The sequence below is a fragment of the Cupressus sempervirens genome, chromosome 4 (assembly GCF_028749045.1).
Source record: "Cupressus sempervirens isolate cs-2001-9-10 chromosome 4, ASM2874904v1, whole genome shotgun sequence".
Taxonomy (NCBI): Eukaryota; Viridiplantae; Streptophyta; class Pinopsida; order Cupressales; family Cupressaceae; genus Cupressus; species Cupressus sempervirens.
The window spans coordinates 817,566,763-817,593,098 of NC_143121.1; the positions used below are offsets into that span (position 1 = coordinate 817,566,763).

At 33.3% G+C, this 26,336-nt stretch overlaps 1 protein-coding gene across 1 annotated transcript; it reads right to left on the minus strand.

Annotated features, from left to right (window-relative positions):
• Nucleotides 1-2,312: 2,312 nt before the first annotated feature.
• On the minus strand, nucleotides 2,313-4,381 carry LOC149563893 (putative UPF0481 protein At3g02645). The gene has a single exon (XM_089827010.1). The coding sequence runs from the start codon at nucleotides 4,134-4,136 to the stop codon at nucleotides 2,481-2,483; it is 1,656 nt and encodes a 551-aa protein (XP_089683136.1). The 5' UTR covers nucleotides 4,137-4,381; the 3' UTR covers nucleotides 2,313-2,480.
• Between the last annotated feature and the right edge of the window lie 21,955 nt (nucleotides 4,382-26,336).

A 26,336-nucleotide genomic window follows, 5' to 3' on the forward strand; every position in this document is an offset into this window, starting at 1 on the left:
TTACCCATTTACAATCAATTATCAAATGCTTTCACTCATCTTGTTTCTCCCATTATAATCACTCTAGGTTTTGTACAGATTACCCATAACTGATACAATATCAAAGTGGTTTTAAGTTTGCAGTAAACTTCTCAAACATCATACAAATTATTTTAAGATCACCACAAACTTCAAGCATTCTAGTGGTTTTGGATTGCCACAAACCAAGTACTCACTAGTTCTAATGACCATAATCATCACTATGGGGAAATTATCATCACTCTTGGCCTTTCTCTTTTGTACCTACAACAAACGAATTATTGAGTCCATATAAAAAGAAATCCATCTACTAAGATACATGGGTACCCAGTCACTATACTCGCTAGTTCTATAAGAATCCTTTTGAAATACATGGTTCATCAATATGTCAAACCAAAAACATTTGGGGTGTCGGGCACAACCGATAATGCACCCCATACATTCACATAGCCCATTAACAATCATCACCAATTCACTTTCATTACTTAGTTGGGGGATATCAATGCAACCAACTTCTATTACATGACCACTATCGAGAACATCATATCCTTCACAATTAGACAAACAAATTCTCACTTCCAATTGCAACACTTTTATCTAATCAACACACACACAAACCTTTGTACAATGACAGAAAACTCTAGCATGCCATCTCTTTCCTAATGAATGCAAACTCTTACAGTTGACTTATGATATTCTACACATATTTCAAATAAAAGCACATAATAAAGTACTATTAATAATAACAAAATAAGTTTTCACCTTCAACTTTAGCTTCCTTCTTTTTATGGCTTCTCTCTTTCTCATAACAATCTCTTGATTTGTTCTTCTCACAATGCACCATTCTAAGACCATGTTGCACCATGAACAAACTACCATTCAAATGTTGTTCATCTTTCTTCACAACAACTCGATCAAATACTCTCACACTTTTCTTTTACAAGAAATGTGTATGCATACTCTGGCACTCCCACTTGCACAGGGGTACTCCACAAGCCACTATGATCAATTATAACCAACACATCAAATCAACACTCCTTCATATTCTTCTTGCTCTCTAGACTTTTTCACTCTTTTTTGGTCTTTATTCAAATTAGTAATAGACACTTGTCTCCTTTGACTGTAGAAAATAATATTGGGCATACCCTCCAAAACACACAAACTCCAAGATTCTCACCTTCGACAATGTCAATGCACCAATATTTTGGGCAGCATTCTAATAGTATTCTCAACTTCAAAAATAGCATAAATGCCTAAAATTGAATCCACAAAAGATCATAAAGCACCTCACACTTCAGCAGAATAGATTGTTCAAAACTCCACTAAATAGCAATCATTTCTTTGTCTCATTGACCATCAGCTTTGATACCATGATGAAAATTAGAATAGAGCAAACAAGAGAGAAAGCCATGGAGAGGAGAAGCCATGGAGAGACTCAAAATGGGCTCTACTAATCACAGGCCCAACTCATTCTATTTATAAGAAAATGCATATTAAATGTTGTAGCAAAGAGTTGGAAATACAATTAATGCTGGATGGTGAGGTTGGTGTGTTGGCCAATGTGTGGATAGCTGCATATGGAAAATGAGTGGTTTGTACTGACCACTAACCACTAAACATTCTAGAACACACTGAATAATTAATTTATTCTAACACATCCTCTATTAGGCCTCGAGGCGAGTTTAGCTCTTAATTTTTCACTTCATAGTACTTAATTTGATATATGAAATATGATATTTTCATATGCTTAGCTATCATATGTGCTTCTACATTGGTTGCAATGGTCAATCTACTTACATTGAGTCAAATCATTAAATACATAATTAAACCAATCAATCATTATAAATGTTAAATGGCAAAAAAAGACATCATTTAAGACCACACACTCTTGAGAGGACTTGGATTTAACATTGGTACCATTTATATCCTTTTGAGTTGTGTTAATCTAATTTGAAGCTCTTTGAAAGGTTATGTTTGAAGATCCCCTATTTCTTTCCATAATATGCATCTAATAGTAAAAGTTCAATATACGCATTATCTCACACATTATTGTGCCCCTATTTTAATGCTACAATTACTTTAATAATTTAATGTGTAAAAGTGTTTATCAAATCGAGAGCAAGAAATATTTATATACATAATTGTTCATAAGAAAAAATTCCTTGCCAATATACAACTTATTTCAATTACTGACTTTGGTAAATATTTACTTATCCAAGTAGCCGTAGGCTGATTCTTCTTATAACTATGTCTGTACTTATTGTTCATGCACACAACAGTTTGCACTTAGCACAGAATATAACTTTGTACTTCAGTAAGATTTTCTTATTCAGTGAAGAAGCTTGAAAAAAGCTTAAATATCAATAATGACACAGTTAAATCCTAATAGCAATATCACACAGCTTAAATATCTTTAATGACACTTTTTGGGGCAGTGAGATTCCTGCAATCACTTTGTGAAGCTACCCAAAGGGCCTGAAATGCTTGCGGGCATTAACAGTTGGACTGTTCCCTGACTCATAGGTATGCACGGAGAAGTATGTTCTCACTGCAGTCAACAGTAGGAAAATAATTCCAAGCAACAACATCACTAACTTCCACGGACTTGACAGATACTGTGAATGAAGTTCCGACAACCTAGTCTTCATCTTGCTTTTGTAGTAATTCTTAATCAGGACTTCCTTGATCTTAGCTTTAAGCCCCCCGGGAAGCTCCGGAAAACCTGCGAGAAAGAAAGACTTAGACATCCCGTCCCACATCTCCGCCACGTACTCGTCCGTGATTATCATGCTCTGTCGCTCAATGACGTGGCTTTCGCGCAGCAACTTCACGTCCTCTGACGTGTCGATGAGGCAGTCCATCAGCTCCACGTAGTTCGACACGTGTCTCTCTCGGCCTGATTCGTTGAACTCCAACGCCAGCAAATTCCTCAACAGCACTTCAGTATACGTATCGAATATTGTTATCTGGGGAAGGTAAAGAGTGTTGGAGTTCTTGGAAAATCTGATCTTACCTTGCTCATCGCCAAACGATTGGAACTTGATTCCGGCCTTTTTCAGCTCCTTGGCACTGTATTTCTCCAGAAAATCTCGTCGACCTTGTTTGGCTGGATGAGTGGTGCAGCAACTGAACGCCGCAGCGACCATGTTTTCCACTACATTGGAGATCCTTTGACAGAAAGTGAGAGGGGAGTCTTGTTCCACTCGGCTAACTTGGAGGAAACTTGAAACGTATTTGTGGATACAGCCCAGAAGATGCTTTTCGTTGAAATTTGGAATTTCTATATCAGATACCTGGAAGGAAGAAAGGCGGTTCATTTGAGAAAGCAGCAGAGAATCAAGTGTGTTCGTCTCCGGAACAATCTCTTTCAATTTCTTGAGAAGAGAAAGAGGGATCTGGTTCTCCAGCTTCACAACATCACACCTGATGCTTGCCCTTGCAGGAATGACAACGTCTTTGGAGGCTCCTATGCGTACACCACCATCGTCGAAACCAGATTTGAGAAAGTGGGTCAGGAAGAGGGCGTCGACCATCATCATCAACGCAAACTTATAAACATCCTCCTCCTCTATCCGCCAGTTGTAGAAGTCCTGGAATTGGGAGATCATTTCTTGATGGCTCACTCTTGCTAACATACTTTTGATAAGCAGAGGATCGTTCCCAGCTGCCTCCCTTGTGGATCTGAGCTTGTAAAATTCCATCTGAGAGAGATGAGTGAGGCGTTTGCGGAATGGCCCCACGGATTCGTCTTTGAGAGAGGAGTGGTGGTAAGGACCCAGCGACACCATCTGAGGAATGTAGGCCTCTGGCTTGGTATTCATCAGACTCTTTGATAGACGCATGCTGCCTCTGTCATCTGGAAAGCTCTCCGGAGTGGCCTCCAGGAACAACCTAACCTCTTCCAACCATTCATCCGAGATCCATTTAATTTCAGCTTGCCCTCTCTGGGGTTGTTGTTCTCGTTCTTGTCGTTGTCCGGGGATAAAATCTTGTAGTTGTCGGATGAAACCTTGCTGTTGTTTTATCAGGTCCAGCTGTTGTTGGTTCAGGGATGTAACAAGATTTTGGATCTGTATCTGCTGTTGAATCAAATCCTTTCCTCGTCTTGTTGAAGCCATCTCACAGGGAAAGGAGGTTGTTAGGTCGCCTTGGCACTGGGCTTTCCGCTTCAGTCGGCGGAGGAATTATCGTAGTATTACAATTGCGATGAGAGAGAGGAGGGACGGAAAGAAATCATGGCATATGGCTTTTGGAATTATATTTTACTCTGTCACCGACAAGGACAGAGCACCGGCGCCGTTGTTTTCAAAATATGGCCCGCCAAAGTCGGCAGCCGCTATGCAGGCAACGATTTCGTCGGTGATACGAAGGAGACAGTTTAGTTTTATGAAAAGTTCTAAAACATTAGATACAGAAAGCGAAATTCGTAGCTGGATAACCACTAAAAGCAAGTGTTGTAAATGAAATAAAAATTCATCAACTGCACAAGCGCATAGTAAAAGTTTCTTCCAATAATTTTTTCTTTCATTTTTTACTTATTTTTATTATTTCTACTTCCTCCAGGCTAAGGTGCTTCCATTGTTGAGATACTTTTTAGTATTTCATGTGTTAATTCACGATTAAAAGTTTTTGAGTAGTTTAAACTTATCATTTTAAAATTTAATTATAAAATCAATACATTGTGCATAGTTAGATACAAGATTTTTAATTTAATAATTTATTAAAAATATTGTCTTATGATTTTATTGGATGAATCATTTTAACTCTTACATGAGTTAGATTTCATAAATTGAAAAGCATGATAGTTTTTAAGAGAGATATTTTTAATAATTGATTTATGTCATTTTCTACTTTATTACTTCTTAGAATTTTTAATATTATATTTTTCAAATTAATTCTCTTTTATTCATTTTTTTTTTTAACATACAATCTTTTAAGAAATACTATTTATATATATTATTATTATAAAAATACTATATAATATTTTTAGTAATTTAAATATTCTATATACTATAATAAATTTATAAAATTAAAACTAAATTTATACTAAAACTAATGGCAAGTACTAAGTCATTATATGACACTTGTTTTTATGTATTACTTTCCTTGTGGGAAACTACAAAATTTTATATAATCTTTTTTAAAATTATAATTTTTTAAATAAATAATTTATGGCATAAAATATATATATAGTTTATATTTTCTTTTTCTATTGGGTCTAGGGATTTTTTTTAGTAGTCCATTTCATTTCATTTCTAGCAAAATTTAGGAAAAATTGTTCACTGTTGCAAGTGGCATTTTTGAGAGGACCCAATAGTTGAGCACCCTAATTCACGCTTCTCAAACTCCTATGTGGAAATTCCAAATCACTCCCATTTTTTGATAGTACCTTACTTGGCAAGTCCCCTACTCATAATTAGGGTTTCAGAGCCACATCATCAAATATGATGCCAATCAGCATGCTTTTTTCCAAGGTGTCCAAAATAGACCCCAAAATAGTGAGACCAATCATAGTGCATTGGAGACCCCCATACTTGTGCAGCTAATGTGGCATCACACTATTGGTTTTTTTTTAAGGTAAAAGGGACACTTTTTCATTCAATTATGGATGGTCATCATTAGCAAGAACAACTTTAAAGTTACAACTACAATCTTATCAAAAATGTTGGATATTAAATCAATGAGTATGGGTGTTAAGTTAACAACTTCGATCACAACCATTGGAACGTGCCCAAGTACTGCGTCCTCTTCCCTACTTCTATGTAGTTGGCTTAAACATTACACATAAATGACTGATTCCTAAGCTAAAAGTGCTAAATAATCAAACTTGACTATTTTTTCCAAGCTTAATTTTTTCCTTAGTGTAATGTTTAAGGCTGGTCGGTGCTATAGGGTCTTGATTGCATGGCCTGAGATTCTCGTTGTGCATGCATAGATAACTTTTTAATTAATTTCATTTGCATCTATTGAGGTGGAGGTCATTTGAACAATTTGATACATAGATCTTTAGGATCATAGCAGTTTAAAATATACAAACATTTAAAAGTTCTTTGCAGAAACTACTTCAAATCTATTGTCAATCTTCATCTATTCTCTACAAACATTTTCCACCTTTGTAAGTTTGTCCTACACTAGTTGTTTCCTTAAAGATCATTCTTTATTTTACAAATTAATATTTTATACCATATCAAAGCACACAATTTCTCTAATTTGAATTGGAAACCCTAAATTCAAATATGGGTTTCAATTTGTTCTTTTCAAAGTTGATCGTCGACTCTAAACCATGCCTTGTAATTTAATTAATAATTTATATTAAATTTATGAAAATTATCAATCTTCTCAAAGGTATATACTTTAAAATTACTGCGCCAAGGAAATGAGGATGATGCAGATATATATCTTGGCACGCTCATAGTTATGATAATTACTACAAATATATATCTTGGCACTCTCATATATACCTTGTGCTATAAAGATATCACTCTTTCCTCCTTATCGTTGAGCACTGTAATATCATTTTATTTTACTTTTCCTTAATAGAGAACTATTGCCCAGGGCTCTCTCTTTAAATAGTGATTAAAGGTTTTCTCACTAGACAATAACATGACTTAATATTTATGTGTTTAGACTAATATTCAATGTTTACTAGTAAGATTTCATGGGAATTTAATAGTGGCTTGTAAAATATGAGTGTTGGCAAGTTCCTATTGGCCAAATTAGAGGCCTTGCAAACCTTTATTTTTCTCAAAGGTCATATGTACATTTCAAGATGAAAAAATTGCATGGTAGAGGTCTAGTTAGAAAAATGTAGTATAATACAAATGCATTCCCAATTCCCAATGCAAGAGAAAATTGATCATAGTCCACAAGACTACAAAAATAGAGTTCATGTCTAGGATTAACTTGAATACAATGATTAATTTTCTATCATTGGACCAATCAAACTATTAAGTTTGTTTACACCAATTTGGTATATAATTTTTGTAAGCAATAGGAATAATCCTTGTTTTTTAAAAAAAATTATAGAGAGATTATTTTGGCAAGCCCTCATGTGTGTTGCAAATGGTGCCATGAGTCTATTACATCTACCTATGTGAGAGGATGCATGCCTCTAGATGTTTATGCTAAGCAAGAGGGAAAGCTCCAAGTCACACTTGTTGAGAATGTAGATACATCGCAAAGTTCCAACACAAGACAATGAACAAAATAACTAAGAATCTTTAAAAATAAATAAAGGTTTTAGGTCTTATGACCATTGCAAATGGGAGAGCTAGACAAGAAGCCCTTTTTGAATCTTAACACTTTGCAACATTTGGATGTGCACACACTTAAAAAATTTCAAGTCAATTAATTAAATTTTAATATTTAATTAATAAGTTTTCTTCTATTAAATTTAATAAATTATTTAATTTTTAAGTTAATATAATTTATTCTAATTAATTAAATATTTTTATATTTAATTAAAATAATTTTTTTATTAGTACTAATAAATTATTTAATTTATTAAACTAATTCACTTAAGTCAATTACACTATCCTGTCTTCTAAATAATCCTATTAAGTGATTTATTTAAATTGCTTAACTAGCAGTTGCTCATTTGTGCATGTGCAACAATAAGCTAATAAATGTGATATGCTTTATACCATTGAAGTTAGCAGTAGTCCACAAAAAAAAAAATCATTTTTTAATTGAAAAACTTACAAGAGAGTAGTGTATTGTAAACTAGTTCATTCAACCTTTCATTTGTCAAACAATTGGTGGTCAACTTCTCACAACACATTAAGTGTCAGATACCTCATATGGATATGCATGATTAGAAATCACAAAACTTTGGCTTCAACCATGAATTGGGAAAATCCATACCAAAATTTTATTGCTTTCAAAATAATAGCATAGACTTGATTTAAAAAATAATAATTCCTTTATCCATGTTTTTAAGGAAAACTTTGAATCAATTTTGTGCTCATAAAATTGAGCTTCTAAATCATCTTTCAAACTTAGATTTGATTCCCTCATTTTGAAACATTAAGGTAAAGAATATATGGCATATACTCTTCCCATAAATTCATACTATAAATAATTTGTATGCACCAATATCCACTTGCTACTAAAATTTGCACTTATGTCTTTAATACAAAAACTTCAAAAAATTGACTATGAGTCAGTTTTTCCATTTTTACAACCCTAAATGCACTACATAAAATTTTTACCATTAAAACAATTTAAAAAATCAGATTTCTCAAAACAAATCTACTCTAATTTGAATCAAGACATATGCTATTTCATGTATTTGTATAGGATGCATGTACAGAAAAAAAATAACATGTAAAAATTGATTATCTCAAGCATCAATAATGTGCTTCACCAACACCAAAATTTGCTTCTATAACCCAATACCTATATCTATTTTCGATAAATACAGATTATTGCAATCCAAAATGTTAGTTTTGGTGATCAATAAATGACTTGGGCAAATTGATTTTATGCATATTTGCCAATTTTAATCATTGCCAAATCTTATTTCGACTGAACTACTATCATGTATGCTCATGCAAATTAAAACAAAAGAAGATGCAAATTTAGATACCAAGGCTTCAAAAGAGCAATGTAATTTATTATTCAAACAAAGAATAAAATGAAGAAAACTCTGTATTATTTCAAATTTTATCCCACTACATGATATTATTTAGATTTTATTATTAAAATAAAAATTCTTAAATAATTATCATTAAATTAAATAAATATAACTACACAATTAGAACTATAACTTTATCCTTAAATTTTCATTCTTTTATTTAAATAAATTCATGAGACATTTTTTTTTTACTAATGTATTAACTCAATTAATAACATTATTTACATTTTATTATTAAATTAAAACTCCTAAATAATTATCATTAAGATAAATAATTATAAATATGTTTAAAAAAAGAATTTTAATATAGTCTTTTAAATTTAATTCTTTCATACACATTTAAAGAACTCTTTAATTAAAATATTCTTTTATATTTATTTTTCCTCCACTTTATTAATTTATTAATTAGTACAAACACTATTTAAAGCATAGTTTATTATTTAAATTAATAAGAAGAATTTAAGCTCATTCTTTAAATGCAACTCTAATTTAATAATATTTAATCAAATAATCACAATAAAACAATATCAAATCTTTAATCTTTTAATATTTTAATTATCTTTTATGTTTTTATGCACACTTTTTGTGATATAAAATATCTTTATTAAATTTATTTGCTTTCTCTTTATTATATTTTAATTTCATTCATAAGCTTCATGCAATTTAATTAAAATAAAATTTATTAAATAATTGCTGACTCTCTCTTATTAATTTATTATATTTTAATTTCATGCATAATCTTTATGCAATTTAATTAAAATAAATTCTACTAAATAATTGCTTACTCTCTCTTATTAATTTATTATATTTTTATTTCATGCATACGCTTTATGCAATTTAGTTAAAACAATTTTATGTTTTCTCTCTCTAGTTAATTACGAGATGTATTAATAATATATTTATTAATTCAACTAATAATATTATTTAGAATTTATTATTTAAAATAAAACTCTTAAATAATTCTTATTAAATAAATATAATTACGCCTAAATTAGAACTAAAACTTTATCTTTAAATTGAATTATTTTATTTAATTAATTCATGAGATGCTTTAATAATATATTTATTAATTCAACTAATAATATTATTTAGAGTTTATTATTTAAAATAAAACTCCTAAATAATTATCATTAAATTAAATAAATATAACAACACCACAATTAGAACTATAACTTTATCTTTAAATTTCTTGCATAGCTTTATGTAATTTAATAAAACAAAATTTTATAAATTTTATATTTTCTTTCTTGAGTTAATTACGAGGTGTTTAATAATATATTTATTAATTCAATTGATAATAGTTAGAGTTTATTATTAAAATAAAACTCCTAAATAATTATTATTAAATTAAATTAATATAATTATTAAAATAAAATAAAATAATTATTATTTAAAAGATTACATCAAATATAATTAAATATCAAATTTCTTTATAAAATTTCTATTAAATAATCTTTTAATTTGATTTAATTATAACACAAAATCACCACATACTCACAAAACCAAAAATGACAACTCAACTAAAGGCAAAGAACATAATCAAACTCTAGGTCAAAATCATGAATTCACATCACTTAACAAATTCAGATAGGTAAACTAACTCAGATGCTTGTCCTATTTTTCTAGGACAAATGGGTTTAAAGGTTAGGATTTGGACTTAAGAATTTATCTCCCCTCTCTTACCATTGAGATAATGTGATAGGGTATGCTCATCCTGGCAATTCAGGGAAGTCAATACCTAGTACTTGCAATCTGCATAAAATCCATGCATGTACAAACACATATATGCTAAACTAAATAGGTAATGACAAGAAGTGGTGCATCATGCAGATTCTGACTAGTAGGTGACTACAACTCCCTTCCTTAACCATATCAGAAATGTCATACACAAAGAAAATATACACCCACATCATACACATGTAGTATGGGGTAAGTATCTATAAGGAAACACATATGATAATCCATCTAACTAATCATCATCAATAACTGAAATCACCATAATAATCATCATAAAATCAACTAAATATGAAATAATATCTAATAATTTGAAATTTAGTGATACTAATCAACAAGCTTAAATTGGCCTAAAAGAGTTCGGGAATAATAATAAAATGCAAACTAGCGGCAGACACTACATCATGATATTGTTATGTTGCATTTGGAGTTAACATGGATTGATTGGTTATAGGTTCTCATGGACACTTAGAGACAGTGGTGATGTTGATTTCTCTTGGATTAGAAAATTATTTGTTGTGACAGTCAATGGTTTTAGCACAAAGTCTGAGGGGTATTCACTTGATATGGACTTGAGAGGAGATTTTTCTTAGATGAGTCTCAATTGGAGACTTGGATATCATCATAAGAATTATCACTCCCCACTCTTGGTCTACTTGGAAGTTTTCTACTAGAGAGGTATAACCCCTTTTTTCTGTCAGGTGCATTATATTTATTCTAGTCTTTCATTGATATAGATCTTGAGCTATGGTACATGAGTTAGTCCTAGAGGGCTCATTTTAGAGATGGTTTAGTATTGGTTATCTCCAACATATGCATATGTTGTTATGTTGGTTGATTTTGTGAGATGGTTTTATATTGTCCATATTCCTTGGATTAGGAATGGTTATTCCTTGGTTTGGGAATGGTTTATGAGTTTGATCTTCTTGTGAGAGGCTTGCATCCATGTTTATTTATATGATATGATTTGGGAGTTGTTATGGCTTCTTGGTTGGGGTTTTATGGAGGAGATCATACTTGCACAATTTACATCTAGAGGTGTGTGTATAAGGACATGATACATGTTATAATTTTCAAAGTTTCTATTTGGTCTTGGTTATCTTCCTAGATGTTCAATTTCACTTACATTGGATTTGAGATTGGTTAGAGATTGTGATCATTGGTTTGTGCTCATGTATGTCATGTGAGAGATGGCATGGTTATTTCTTTATCTCTTTCCTTTGTTGGTTCTGGAGAACTTGGGAGAGCATTGGAGACTTGTTATGAGAGTTGCTCTTGCAAATTATTGGTTTATTTTGTGGATGTACTTGAGACTACATGGATTCACTTCTTTGAGATTTTGTGAGTGAATTGCTTAGAGATTTGACATTATATTTTATAGTGGGAGCTTCTTGGTATATATGTGGCAAGTATTTCTCTTGAGGCTTGTGATTTCAAGTTACATATTGGATATATTGATGATGTGAGATTCATTTGGTATAAGTTTTGAGGTAGGGATAGTTGGATGGGTTTGGTACTTTTGGTGGGTATTATTTAAGCTATAGATATTTTGAAAACTGTGAATACATGTAATTACCTTTGGATCAAGTGTTTGTGTTTAGCATTTCAATTGCTACAATATTTTATGATCTTCTAATATGATAGGTTGGGTTGCTTTCTCTTTGAAAGGCTTCTATGTATGTCTAGTAGTAGTGGCATAATAGGAGGTGGGCTTATTCATGTTTGAGAAACTAGATAATTTTGATTTATTTTCATGTACTAGCATGAAGCACTTGGTGTACTTTTTGTTGGAAATATAAGGTAGACAAGGTTGCTAAGAGAGAAGGGGTGAATCAAGAACTAATAAAAATTTATCTTATTTCACCAATTAATCCTTCATATAATATTTATATCTAATTGCATGCATAAAAGAATGAAAGCAAGTAAACATGCATAACACTTTGATAGAAGATATGGTGACCTAGAAACCTTCTAATTAGAAATCAAAATTGAGGTGGGGATGATACCCACAAGCTTTAGTACTATAGTATAAAGTTAACCAATTAAGGCTTACAATTGACTACGTTTGGTGATCTACCCTATTAGGAGCAATAAGGACTGTGAAGTCTACCTTATTAAACATTTTACAAACATACAATGAAGTATGAATTCGATTAAGAGATTTAGAAAAGACTATTAAGTCTACCTTGTTAAAGGATTTAATTGATACACTTGTTAGGATAATCCAGTGGCTAATCTTTGATTTGCAACTCTGATTTGTTGGTTGAGATTCCTTGTATTGCAATGATCACCTAATTATGATAGATAAATCTTTGTTGGTCCTTATACTTATTGTAGCCTTCTTTAATTCACACTTCTGCTCATTATATTCTTCTTTTCATTCATACTTGTATATGATAGAATGAATTACATATATATCAATCCAAATCATAACTTACTAAGCTAGCTACAATACTAATTTCATCATAATTCACAAAGTTGGCCCAACTACTATAACTCAAGTTCTAAAGAAAAACTTGGTTCTGATACTTGGAGAACACTATCAATGCTTAGAAATATTTGGCACTTAGTTGAACTTGAAGCTTGGACCATACTAATCACTTTCAAGTAGCTTGAACTCAGTCAACACTGTGTGACTTAATGAACATCGAGAAACTCAATAGTTATTGAATCACTCGATACACACTGGATGACTTTTTCAACACTAGATTTACATTGTTAACATTGCAAGCTCGGTAAACATAGTATAACTTAGTTAACATACCATACCTTAGTTAACACTATGATCTTCTTCACTTCCACTAAATAGCTTGGTAGCCTTTGCTATGCTCAGTTTGCAATGTGCCTTATCTCTAAAGCTTGGTAAACAATATGTAGCTCAGTAGACACTATAAACTAACTACTTGGCTCAGGAGACACTTTATTCTTACTAATTTTCTTGGAAGACACTGTATTCTGACTACTTGGCTTGGGATCAAATGAATTTCTTGGTTAACACAACAAATTGATTGATACACTCAGTAGTAACTATAGAGCTTGGTAGCAACTATGGAGCTCCTTAGAAATGTAACCAATTAACTAAGTATTGAGTCATTGATAGATAAATTGATGTTAATGTCAAAAATCTCCCCCTTTGGCATTAGTGTCAAAAAAACTTATCAAACCCAAACTCTAAACTTCAAAACTATAAGTCAAAAACTTCCTTTACCATCATTTTCTATCTTCAACTCAATTTGACTTTCTAAAGCTGTTGCTTGGTAACATACTCTATTTTTCTAATTTTACAAATTTTCTTTTGTAGAAATATTTTTTCTTATCTTTACAATTATATTCATGATACTATATTTCTCCCCCATAAATACATCTCCTATATAAATATATCTGGAGTATTGTATACTTCTCCTCCTTTGCAATATCTTTTCTTTTTTTGCAATTATATATATATATATATATATCAAAGAATCATGCCCTCAATTTCTATAAGTGTTGCCCTGATCTTGGCTTCTTCCTTCAATAATTTAGCCTGCAAATTTGTTAGACATCCAATCTTTTTGTAATGCATAGAACTATTTCTTTGTTCAAGTGACAACTGATGTGCACTTACCTTCATGTTTTCATCTATCTTGAAAAAAATTTCTTTGATTTCCTTTGTAAAGATAGATGTGTCACTTGACAAATGATAAAACAACATTATTAACAAAGGTTTCCAGTAAACCAAGAATGGTAGCTAACTCTACTTGATCTATTGCAATTATTTAAGCAACTTGTTCCAACACTCTAAACTCAAACTTATTTCAACTCTTTGAAGTAGCTTCTCATGTCCATTCAAGTCTTCATTGAATTTGTGGACAATCTATGCTAATTGATCAAGAATAGGTTGAGTACTATTGATGTAGTAGTGCACAACGGAAGCTTTCAACTAGTAGGTAACTAGGTGAGTTTGGAATCCTTCAATACCCAAAGAGAGGGTTTAGTGTAGGGACACTTATAACAAGTATCAAGAATGGACTTATCATAGGTTATCACAACCCCAAAAAGGCAAGGAACCTAATCACTAAGTTTGCCAAAATCCTTAAACACCAATATGTAAGGATTCTTCAAAAGGCCTATTAAGGACATATAGCCCCAAACTCCAATGAAGTGAGAAAAATGACTATGGATTACAATAAAAACACCGTTCTGGCCTATTTAGGCTTGTTTATAGCATATACAAAGGTTCTTTTGGTTTCAAACAACCTAAATGTGAAAATTCAGCACATTGTCATTCCTTGGCTAGTAGCCCTTCCCATAAAGAAAAGTGAAAAAACTTAGAGTTCTTACACATGAAGACAAAATTATACTAGAAATTCCAACACCCCTTGTGGACATATAAAACATGTCAAATTATCAAAACTTAGAATGAAACAATAGTCACATGGTTGGAGCATTTAGGCTAGGCTAGTAAGCTCAATTAGGGTTGTTGTTGCATTATAGGCGCCTCAACACATGTTCCAAATTGAAAGATGATTATTGGAACATGTTGGAGCATGTAAAAAAAGCTTAGTTCCAAATTTTTACACATTGGAACACTCCCCAAAAAAATTTATAGTGACTATTGTAAATTGTTGAATGGTGCATGTATGGTGCCATACACCTAGGGTATGGTGGAAAAACCAAACCATTATTTCTTCATCCTTAAAACCTAAAAGATATAAAAGTAAATTGAAAAATCTTAGATTCCACCAAGGGGCATAATTTCCCATATTGGAATGTGCCAAAACAATCAAGCCCTAGGTGAAACCCTTGTTTTAAGCTTGAATTCTAGGCACTGGCAGCAAAACTTAAATAACTTGCAAACTACAAATGATCAAAACATGAAACCACTTGAATATGAAATATAAATTACTTCTCTAATATTTTTGGTCACTATTACATGTTCCAACATCTGTAACAATCCATACAACACCCTGAACCTTGTGAATTTGCAGGAAAAATGGGTTATATTATTGATTATTTGCCAAAAAAGAAGCACATACTATCCTATCAGCCACCTATAAGGGCTATATAGGATTCTACAAACAGTTACAAGGTTGGTTTTAACCAACTAGCCATTTGGGAGGAGGTTTTTCAATTTTTAAACAACTTTTTAGAAAGTTGCTCAAAGTTGCTTAACAACTTTTTGAGCAACTTTGACATATTTTGCAATTTAGCATATTTAGTGACCAAAATTGGTCCTTAGCTTCTTTTTATGATCCCTAATGGATCCAAACATGAAAAAAATGAACCAAACATGCAAATACCTATGCCTAGGATATGGGATCATTAATGACCAATAGTTAGCCAAGGGCTTATAAAATGCCAATCCTTAGACTATGATCTTACAATGAGATCTAATGTTAAACCTATTGTTTCTAAACATAATCAGATGCCCTAATGACTTTAGAGTAAACTCATTAGTTTCTTGTTGATGGTGGAGTGGGTGCTCCTACACCATACTCCCTTGGATGTTTAAAACTCAAGTCGCTACTTGAGAGTAGTTGTTCCACTGATGTACCATGTTGCTATAGTTGATCTTCATTATGCCATGTGGCATCAATATTTGGGAGGCCCTTCCATTTGACTAAGTACTATATGCACTTCCTTGATCTGGTTAAGTACCTTGGAGTCCAAAATGGCTTCAATCTCCACCAATTTACTTTGTGAAAGGATTGTGACATAGTCCTCATCTTCTTTCTCATTGTTTGAACTTGCTATAACCTTGTATGTTGTAAGGTCTACAGTGTTAAAAATTGGAGAGATTTGCAAAGTTGGGAGAAGGGATATTTCATAAGCATTGTTACCAATTTTGTTCAATATGCTGCAAGGTCATACCTTTTTCATTTGCAACTTGGAATACCTACCCTTGGGTAGTCTTTCCTTGCTCAAAAATACCCAAACTTTATCTCCAACTTTGAAGTGTACCTGTTTCCTCTTCTTATCACCATTTTCTTTGTACTTCAAGGCAGATTTTGTAAGGTATCTTTCACTTGCTGCTACACTTTAGTGATAAGTTTTACTAACTCTTGGCCTTGAGCACTGATTCTAAAATTAGTTGGAAGTTCCCTTAGTTCTAATGGTCCCTTGTGATGCAAACCATACACTTCTCTGAAAGAGGTTGTACCAGTTGATCTATTGATGGATTCATTGAAAGAAAAGTCTACTTGGGGTAGTATGGTATCCCAGCTTTGTGAATTTTCTTTGTTAGGCATCTTAAAAGATTTCCTAGGGACCTATTTACCACCTTGGTCTACCCATCTGTTTGAGGGTGATAGGCTAAACTATAAGTGAGATTTGTGCCTAACTTCTTGAAAAATATCCTCCAAAAGTGGCCTTGAAATTTGACATCTCTATATGAGACAATTATTTGAGGTAAACCATGAATTCTTACTACTTCTTTGAAGAAGAGATGAGCTATATGAGATGCATCATTGGTACTCTTGTATGGCACAAAATGAGCCATTTTACTGAACCTATCCACTATGACAAACATATTATCAAATCCTTGCTTGGTTTTGGGTAGTCCCATGACAAAATCCATTGAAATAGATTCCCAAGGTCTTGAAGTAATTGGTAAGGGCTAGTAGAGTCCTTGATTTATTGTCATCCCTTTTGATTGTTGGCAAATAGTACAAGACTCAATGAACTTCCTAACATCATTATTCAACTTGAGCCAAAAATAAATTCTCCTTACCATCTCTATTGTTTTGTCAATGCCAAAATGACCACCTAGGCCACCACAATGTTTTTATTTGATTATATTTTCTCTCATTAAGCACATTGGTATGCATAGTTGTTCTCCCTTGAATAATACACCATTCTAAATTAGATATTCATAGAAATCAATATAATATGTGCCTTTCACTTTTATACAAATCTAATATATCTCTGAAAAATCAAGGTCATCCAGGTATAGGTGCTTAAGACACTCAATCCCCACACTTTTTAGTTGTACTTCTTACACTAGATCAATCCTCCTACTAAGAGCATCAACAACTTTGTTTTTTAAACCCCTTTTATGTTGAATGGTGAATGTATAGGCCTACAATTTCTCTACCCATTTATGATGCTTGACTAAAAGTTTCTCTTGCAAATTTAGGAAGCTTAGTGCATGGTTGTTAGTATAGACCACAAAATCCTTTGGAATCAAGTAATTCCTCCATTTCTTGAGGGCTTGGACCATGGCATAGAGCTCTAGGTCATATGTGGAGTACTTCCTCTTGGCTTCATTGAATATCTCTAAAAAGAAAGCAACTAGCTTGCCTTCTTGGCTTAGGACTACTCCTATGGCCAAATTGATCACATTTGTCTCTATAGTGAAGACTTTGTTGAAATCAAGGAGAAAAAAGATAGGATATTGAGAGACTCTATTCTTCATGCACTGCAATGCATCATTTTCTTCCTTTATACATGCAAATTTAGTCTTCTTTCCACCTTTAATTGTTTATAGCATAGGTGCACACACATGACTGAAATCTTTGATGAACTTTCTATAAAATGTTGCAAGTGCATGGAAGCTTCTTACATCACTCTGATTCTTTAGTGGAGGCTAGTTAATTATTGCATTTACCTTTGCAAGATCCATCTTGAGGGTACCTCATGAAATGACAAATCCGAGGAATACAAGTTCCTTTTTCATAAACATGCACTTTTCCAAGTTAATAACCAACTTGTGTTGATGGAGTCTTCTTAGTACTTATTCTATATGATTAAGATGGTCCTCATTTCTATGGCTGAATATTAGTATGTCGTCAAGGTAAACGACAACAAATTTACCAATAAAATCTAGGAATATCTCATTCACAAGCCTCATAAAAGTTCTAGGAGCATTACTCAAACCAAAAGACATTACTAACCATTCAAACAAACCTTTAGTGGTCTTGAATGTTGTTTTCCATTCATCTCTAGGATTGATCCTAGTTTGGTGGTAGCCAAATTTTAAATGATCTATCTTGGTGAAGTAGAAAGCACCTCTTAGTTGATCCAATAGGTCTTCAATTCTTGGCATGGGAAACCTATACCTTATTGTGATCTTGTTTAGAGCCTTGCTATCTCTACATAATCTCCATTTTTCATCCTTTTTAGGGGCCAAAAATGTAGGTACTACACAAGGACTAAGACTCTTTTGAATGACTCCTCTTTCCAAGAATCAAGTGACCTATTTTGCAATCTTTGCATGATGCAATGGTTTCATCTTATATGGGGCCTTGTTAAGTAGGGATGAACCTAGTATGAGGTTTATTTGATGGCTTATGTCCCTAATGGGAGGGAGGCTAGTGGGTAGGTCACTAGTAGTAATGTCTTTGTACTTTTGCAGTAGTTTTAGGACCTCATTTGGTAGGGGCTCCTTTTTATCAGGTTTGGTATTATCCTTGGGCTTTGGGATTAAGACAAATGGTTCATTATTAGATTCTTTTAGATTTTTTAACATCTCATTTTCCCTTATGATAATTATAGTGGGTTCTTTTTTAGCCTCGGTATCTGGTAAGGGCTTCATGGTATAGGTTTTCCCATCTTTGGTAATGGATTAGGTGTTTTTCCTACAATGGTGGATGGCATCAACATCAAATTTCCAAGGCCTACCTAGAAGGATATGGGTTGCATCCATCTCAACAACATCACAAAGAACCTTATCCTTGAAATTAGAAATAGAAAATTCTACCCAAGCTTGTTCTATGACTAGAGTTTGTTGGCCTTTTGTTAACAATGAGACATGATATGGGCAAGAATGTGGCTACTTAGGCAATTTTAGTTTTTGAACCACTTCACAAGACACAAGATTTTTAGTTGAACCTGAATCAAGAAGGAGTTTGCATACCTTTCCATGGCATTTGATCTTTGTTCTGAAGAGATTCTTCCTTTGTGAAAGTTCTTGGTTTTGTGGCACTTGAAGGAAGACTTGCCTCATCATTAGACATGCTCCTTCTTCTAGTTCTAATTCTCTAACAGCATCATTGTCATTTTTCTTATCCTATTGGACAAGTTGTGCTCTCCTTTCACCTTGGTTATTGTTGTAAGAATTTTCCTTAAGGCAAAATTTACCCAAGACCAAGGAACTCAAGACACAAGCACAAATTAGACTAGAGTATGATCAGAATAACTGTATAGTATTCAATTCTATGTACAAGTAAACTAGGAGTGCCTCAATATAAATGCCTCTAAGATGCATCTAGAATTCCTTGTAATTAGCATCATGATAAGTCCAACAACTAGGCACATGTCCACCAGATATGGGTTATCCTCCATTATGCACGAAACTAAGTGCAATGATGTGAGAATAAGCCTACAAAGGTGGAACATGCACATCAGTGTTGTAGACAACATGTGCAAAATTAGAAGTGTGAAAAACTATGTTGTCTACATGACAACTCAGTGAATGATACAAATTCCTGTGGTGTAGACACCATGTGCATAATTAGAGTTGCATACTTCTATGTTATCTACATGACAACTATAGAAGATGCACAAACTCCTAACTGTCTCATAAAGAGAAATAATAAAATAATGTAAAATAATAAAATAATGCACTAACCTAAGTAAACTTAAGTAAAGCATAAATAGTAAATACCTATTTACACCAACAATTGTTCCTCTTCTTAGGGCATCTTCTTGCATGATGACCAAGTTTGTTAAAATAGTAACTTTTCAATGGTCCATTACTTCTTCTCGCATTTGTCCTCCCCTATTGAAAGGGTCTTCTTCCTCTATAGTTTCCTCTTGAATTGGAGTCACTAGTCTTCTTATTTCCTTGATTAGTATTCTTGCTGTTGTTGCTACTACTTTGTCCCTTGTTCCAAGAGTTTTTTTTTCTTGTAAAACTCTTCCCACTATCATTGCTCTTGCCTTTACCAAAATATTGCTTTCTCTTCAACTTTTCCTCTACCTTAAGTGTTATTTGATAGCACTTGTTGACTATGGTAGGGCAATGTAAACTCAATTCTTCCTGAATGGGTATTTTCAGGCCATTCATATACCTTTCTAGCTTCTCTTCTTCATCTTTACCTTTATTGGTCTTCATACATAATTTCAAGAATTCCTTAGTGTATGAGACCACATACATGTTCTTTTGTTTCAAACTTTGCTTCCTCCTATGGATTTGTACCCCATAGTCCTTAAGTACATATGTCTCCTTGACCAATGCTATCATTCTATTCCAATAACTGACTATGCTCTTTCCATTCTTCACCCTCTCTACCTAGATGAAGTTCTGCCAAGTGGGCTACTCCCTTCAACTTGGATCTTGCAATCTTTAACCTCTACTTCTTAGGGATGTCTTCAAATTCAAAGAATGTGGTTAATGCCTCTATCCAATCTAATGCTATATTAGAATTCATCTTGCCATTGGAAACTAGAAAATCCATCTTTTCCTCCATGGTCCTCCTTCCCATAAAATTTAAAGCATCTATGAAAGGTCTCTATTTGCAGGGGTGTTTTGAGTAGCATCATTCTCCTCTTCTTCACTCCCTTCTTCTTTCTTAGACTATGCTTTGTCTTTGTCATCAAGCTTTTTATCAAGCTCTTGAAGCCTCCTGGTTAAACCCTTGTTTGCAGTAGTTTTTTTTCTCACCATTCTTTCCAACTCAATGTTTGTACCCCTTGTAGGGATCTCCTCCTTCTAAGGACCAAATATGGCTCTGATACCACTTTGATGCAGTAGTACACAATGGAATCTTTCAACTCGTAGGCAACTAGGTGATTTTGGAAACCTTTAATACCCAAAGAGAGGGTTTAGTGCAGGGATACTTATCACAAGTATCAAGAATGGACTTATAATATGTTATCACAACCCCAAAAGGCAAGGAACCTAATCACTAGGTTTTCCAAAGTCCTTAAACACTAATATTTAAGGATTCTTCAAAAGGCGTATTAAGGGAACATACCCCCAAACTCTAATAAAGTGAGAAAAATGACCATGGATTACAATAAAAACACCCCTCTAACCTATTCAATCTTGTTTACAACATATACAATGGTTCTTTTGGTTTCAAATAACCCAAATGTGATCATTCCGGACATTGTCATTCCTTGGCTAGTACCCCTTCCCATAAGGAAAAGTTAACAAACTTAGAGTTATTACACATGAAGGAAAAATTCAACTAGACATTACAACACCCCTTACGAACATATAAAACATGTCAAAGTATCAAAACTTGGAATGAAACAACAGTCTCATGATTAGAGCATTTAGGTTGGGCTACTAGGCCCAATTAAGTTTGTTGTTGCATTGTAGATGCCTCTTCACATATGCAAAATTGCAAGATGATTATTGGAACATGTTGGGGCATGTAAAACAAGCCTAATTCCAAAGTTTGAGACCTTGGAAATCTCACCAACAAAAGTTATAGTGACTGTTGTAAATTACTAAATAGTGCATATATGGTGCCATACACCTATGGTATGGTGGCAAAACCAAACTACAATTTCTCAATCCTTAAAACCTAAAAAATCTCAAATTAAATTAACAAATATTTGATTCCACCAAGGGGCATCAATTTCCCATTGCGGAATGTGCCCAAACAATTAGGCCCTAGGTGAAACCCTTGTTTTAAGCTTGAATTCTAGGCACTGATAGAAAAACTTAAATAACTTGCAAACTACAAATGATAAAAACATGAAATCACTTGCATATGAAAGATAGCTCACTTACCTAACTCTTGGGTCATTGGCACATTTCCCAAGATTTGTGCCAATCCATACAACATCCTAAAACTCATGACTTTGCAGGAAAAATAGGTTATTTTATTGATTCTTTGCCAAAAAAAGTACATACTATCCTATCACACACCTATAAGGGTTATATAGGATGCTTCGAATGGTTAGAAAGTTGGTTTGAACCAAATAGCCATTTGGGGGTGTTGGCATTATATTGTATTTTTCATTAGTGAAAACACTTATTCGATTATGCATGCTTATTGAGCTCATCACTCAGTCTATAATTTATACCAAGCATTCAGTGGTTACCTTGTAAGTTTAGCAGTTTAGCAGTTCACATTGAGTATTCCTAAAGTTATTGAGTTGATAGTGTATACTGAGCTTACAGTGTTCATCGAATAGGCAGTGGCCATCGAGCTTTACAGTAACTACTGAGCTATTAGTCTGCATAATATGAAGTCAATTTCTATAGAGTGATTGCTATGTAGTGTTTACCAAGTGACATCAAGGTAAATGAAGGATTCAGTATCTATCAAGTAACACTATATCTACCAAGTCTCTAATGGTTACTGAGTTCCAAGCTACATTATGTGATTAGTATGAATTGTGCTTCTACTTCTACTAAGTGCACGATGATGTCGAATAATGTAGCAGATGTCGAGTATTAGAAGGTCACCAAGTCAGCTTGAAGAGCTAGAGTTTTCTACTATTTGGTCAACTCAGTAATATTTTGTTTACTTGTGTTTTAGCCAACCTTGCAATTATAATTTTTGGAATGGTATATATATAATGTATTGTATCATTTGCAATATGTAACAATGAGTATGTTAAGGAATGGACATGTAATGTTTTTGAAAAGAGTGAATTTGAATCAACATCAGAGAAAAGTATTCAACAAGGTCATTAAGAATTAACAAAGATATATTAGTTGCAAGAGGTGATCTGTACTTCAAGATTTATTCAATAGTCAAGCAGTAACTAACTTTATACTATAGTAGTGAAGTTTTGTGGGTATCATCTGCACCCCAGTTTTACTTTCTATTTGGAAGGTTTCTAGGTCACAAAAATACTATGTTCATGTGTTATGAATGTTTATCTTTTCTCATGCATGCAGTAGATTAGAATAATGAATGGTGAATGCTTTATATGGTTAAGTGTTGAATTGATTTAAAGTTTTTGAGGTTACTGATTCACCCCTCCCCTCTCAGTAACCTAGCTAGTCTTGATTATTTCCAAAAATTGGTATTAGAGCATTGTGGTACTTAGAATAAAGTTTGACAGCTTGAGCAAAGAAAAAGGACAATGGAGATATTTAGACTTGACAAAGCTATAGAGAATGAGAAGCTAGATCTGGAAATGGCCATAGCTCAAGTCAAGGAAGCAAAAGAGCATATTTCCCAATCCCTAAAAAGAAGGAAGGAACTTGCAAGACAAATGAATGATCATCAGTATGTTGAAGAAAAGATTGAAGACTTTTTCTCATCAAGCAATTTAGATGAAGCTAATGAGGCAATCAAAGAACTCCTAGCAAAGAATGGCTCTCTGCAAGAAGAGGTAAGAAAATTGAAAAGAGAACAAGAAGTTCAGTCAATAAGAACGTGTGAAATCTTGTAACAAAGGAATAAGGCAAGTAAAGACTTGGAGGCAAAGAAAAATGCAAATCAAAACCAATCCCTTTATCAAGAAAGTCTTATCAATAAGCTCTCCAATGAAAATGAGGAAAACATTAATCTGAGATCTGAAAATAAAAGCTTAAGGAATGATCTAATCATTGAAAGACAGATCAATGAAAGATTGAAAGTTGATCCAATCTCTGAAAAGAAACTCGATGAAAGGATGATGAAATCCCAAGCAAACATGGATCAATTGACTCAACAAAGTGAGCTAAATATTCATAGGAAAAAGGTAAAACAAGACTTGGTTACGAAGAAGAAGGTGAATCTTCCAAACAAGGTGCCCAAAGGAATCAAAGACCTACTTGAAATCATCATGGTAAGTTAGGTCATACATCAAAAAAATGTTGGAGCAATGGAAAAGAAAACTTCGATGGAAAATGCTACAATTATAGTAAACATGGCCATAAAGCTAATGAGTGCAAGGAGAAACCAAAATTTGAAGGTAAATGTCACAAATGCAAGAAACAAGGTCACAAGGCATCTAAATGCAAATCCAAACCATTTAATCCAGTTGAAAAAATTGTCAAAGAAATATTTGGTTGGGATTACAATACTTGGTGCAGATGTCACTATTGTGGATAATATGGACACATTGGCATAGACTACACAAGGCATCACTTGAGAAAGAGAGATTTAGTAGTAAGATGTTATACATGCACTGAAATTAGTCATATAGCTAAAAATTGCATGAACATAGGAAGAGTTGAAGATGAAAAGAAAGCTAAAGCTGATAATATTAGGAAGCAGATGAGACAACAATGGATTCCTAAATCTACTGAGCATAACAATTCAAATGATGGCAATGTCACTCAAGAAGTGGATGACTTCACCATTTCAAATTAGATTCTTCAAGGAAGGACAAGAACTGTATCTTCAAGCTAAATTTCAAGCAGTTCCAAATGGAAGAAAGGAAAATATCCAAATTAGTATTTTAGATACAAAAGGATCACATGAGATTAGTTCATATTGAGTAAGGTTAGTCACAGACTCAACAGAGCTAGGTCGGGAGAAGTAAAGTTTTTTTGATCGCCAAGTCATAAGTTTTTACCGAGCTAGTGAGTGGATGATAGTCTATCATGCACTATGTCAGTATGGTACCTAGCATTAATGGAAAATTTTCATCAAAAAGGGTAGAATTTGACTCTATTTTTCACCATGTCTTTAGTATTCACAAAGCTAAGAGATTTCCAAGTGCACTCAAGCGATTCCAAGCGATTTTGAGTGAATTTCTAGTGAAGAATTTGTTCAAAAATTTCTTTCACTTACAAAGCAGTGATGGCATCTACAAGCACCAGTAGTAGCAAGGCAAAGAGGGGTTCAAAGATGTTTGTTAAGGGTGTAGAGTGGAAAGCACCAAATTTCAAGCTAGTTCCAGTAGTTGTGGAGGCACTTGACCCTAATGGTGCGCAATATCAAAGTCCACCAAAGGTACTCCTAATTAATGACATCTACACTCATTTTAAGTGTTCTATTCAGGATATAGGAACCCTAGAAATGGATAGTGCTTTAGAGGAAATGCATGTTGATGGCTCATTGAAATTTGAACATAAGCATTTTGAAACAAAAGGGTTGACCCATATCTCACACCTGTCAAGGAGTTTTTAGATAAAATAGATTAGGTATATTCTTAGTCACATGTACAATGGCCAATTATGGTTAGAGCAACCTGTGTTGACAACCAAAAAGATGATTCACAAGATTACCAGTTTTCCCATGCTAAACAAAGCAAAATCTACCAAAACCTTAGGTTGGGATGAACTCCAAAAGAAAACCCTAGTTGAGTGGGATAGTAGAGGTTTGAAAATTAGCATTTTTTTTTGATGTGGAGTTAAGGTTTGGTATTCATATAATTTCCCACAATATTTATAGCTCTAGTCATTTGAACAACATGCCATGTGAGGCAGTGGACTTAGCATTTAAAGTTGTGAATAAAAACATGGAATTTGACCTATTAGAGTTACTACTCAAACAATTAAACAAAAATATGGACATCATCCAAACATCAAAGAACAACCGTTGTAAATTTAGTTCTTTGTTGATGTGTCTTTTCTTCTACATGAAAAAATTGTTTCCATCTAAAGGTTTTGTTGTGTGGAGAAAGGATGTTCCCATTTTATATTAGATAAATGACTTTATTGCAGAAATGGGTGTAAAATTTGATAGCATAATGGACAATTATTTTGAAGATTTCAAAGAAAGGATGAACAATAGGTTTAGGATTCCTTCTAAATCTGTTGAGGATTATAAAGATGATGTGTATTTCATGGTTGACTATGATAGAGTATATATTCAAGCAGTTAGGCCCCGAGTTGCATGGGTAAAACCTCTCCCTTATGAGGTCAATATTGATGAAGCCAAGGAAATCATTGAAGCATTGGTAAATGAGCCTACAAACCCTAGGCAACCAATTTTTGGCACTTATGATGAGGCAAAACCCATAGTTGAACTAGAAATCAAGCTACCTCAAGAAATCAACAAACACAAGAGGAAAATAGCAAAGATAAAAACTACCACTGACCCTCTAATGCTTATCAAGAGAAAAGGAGAGGATGAAGATGAAGAAGAAGAAGAAGGAGAAGAGCAAGAATCAGAGGAGGCAGAGCCAA

Coding starts and splice junctions, on each gene's coding strand:
- LOC149563893 (XM_089827010.1), bottom strand. CDS start 4,136: ATGGCTTCAACAAGACGAGGAAAGGATTTGATTCAACAGCAGATACAG.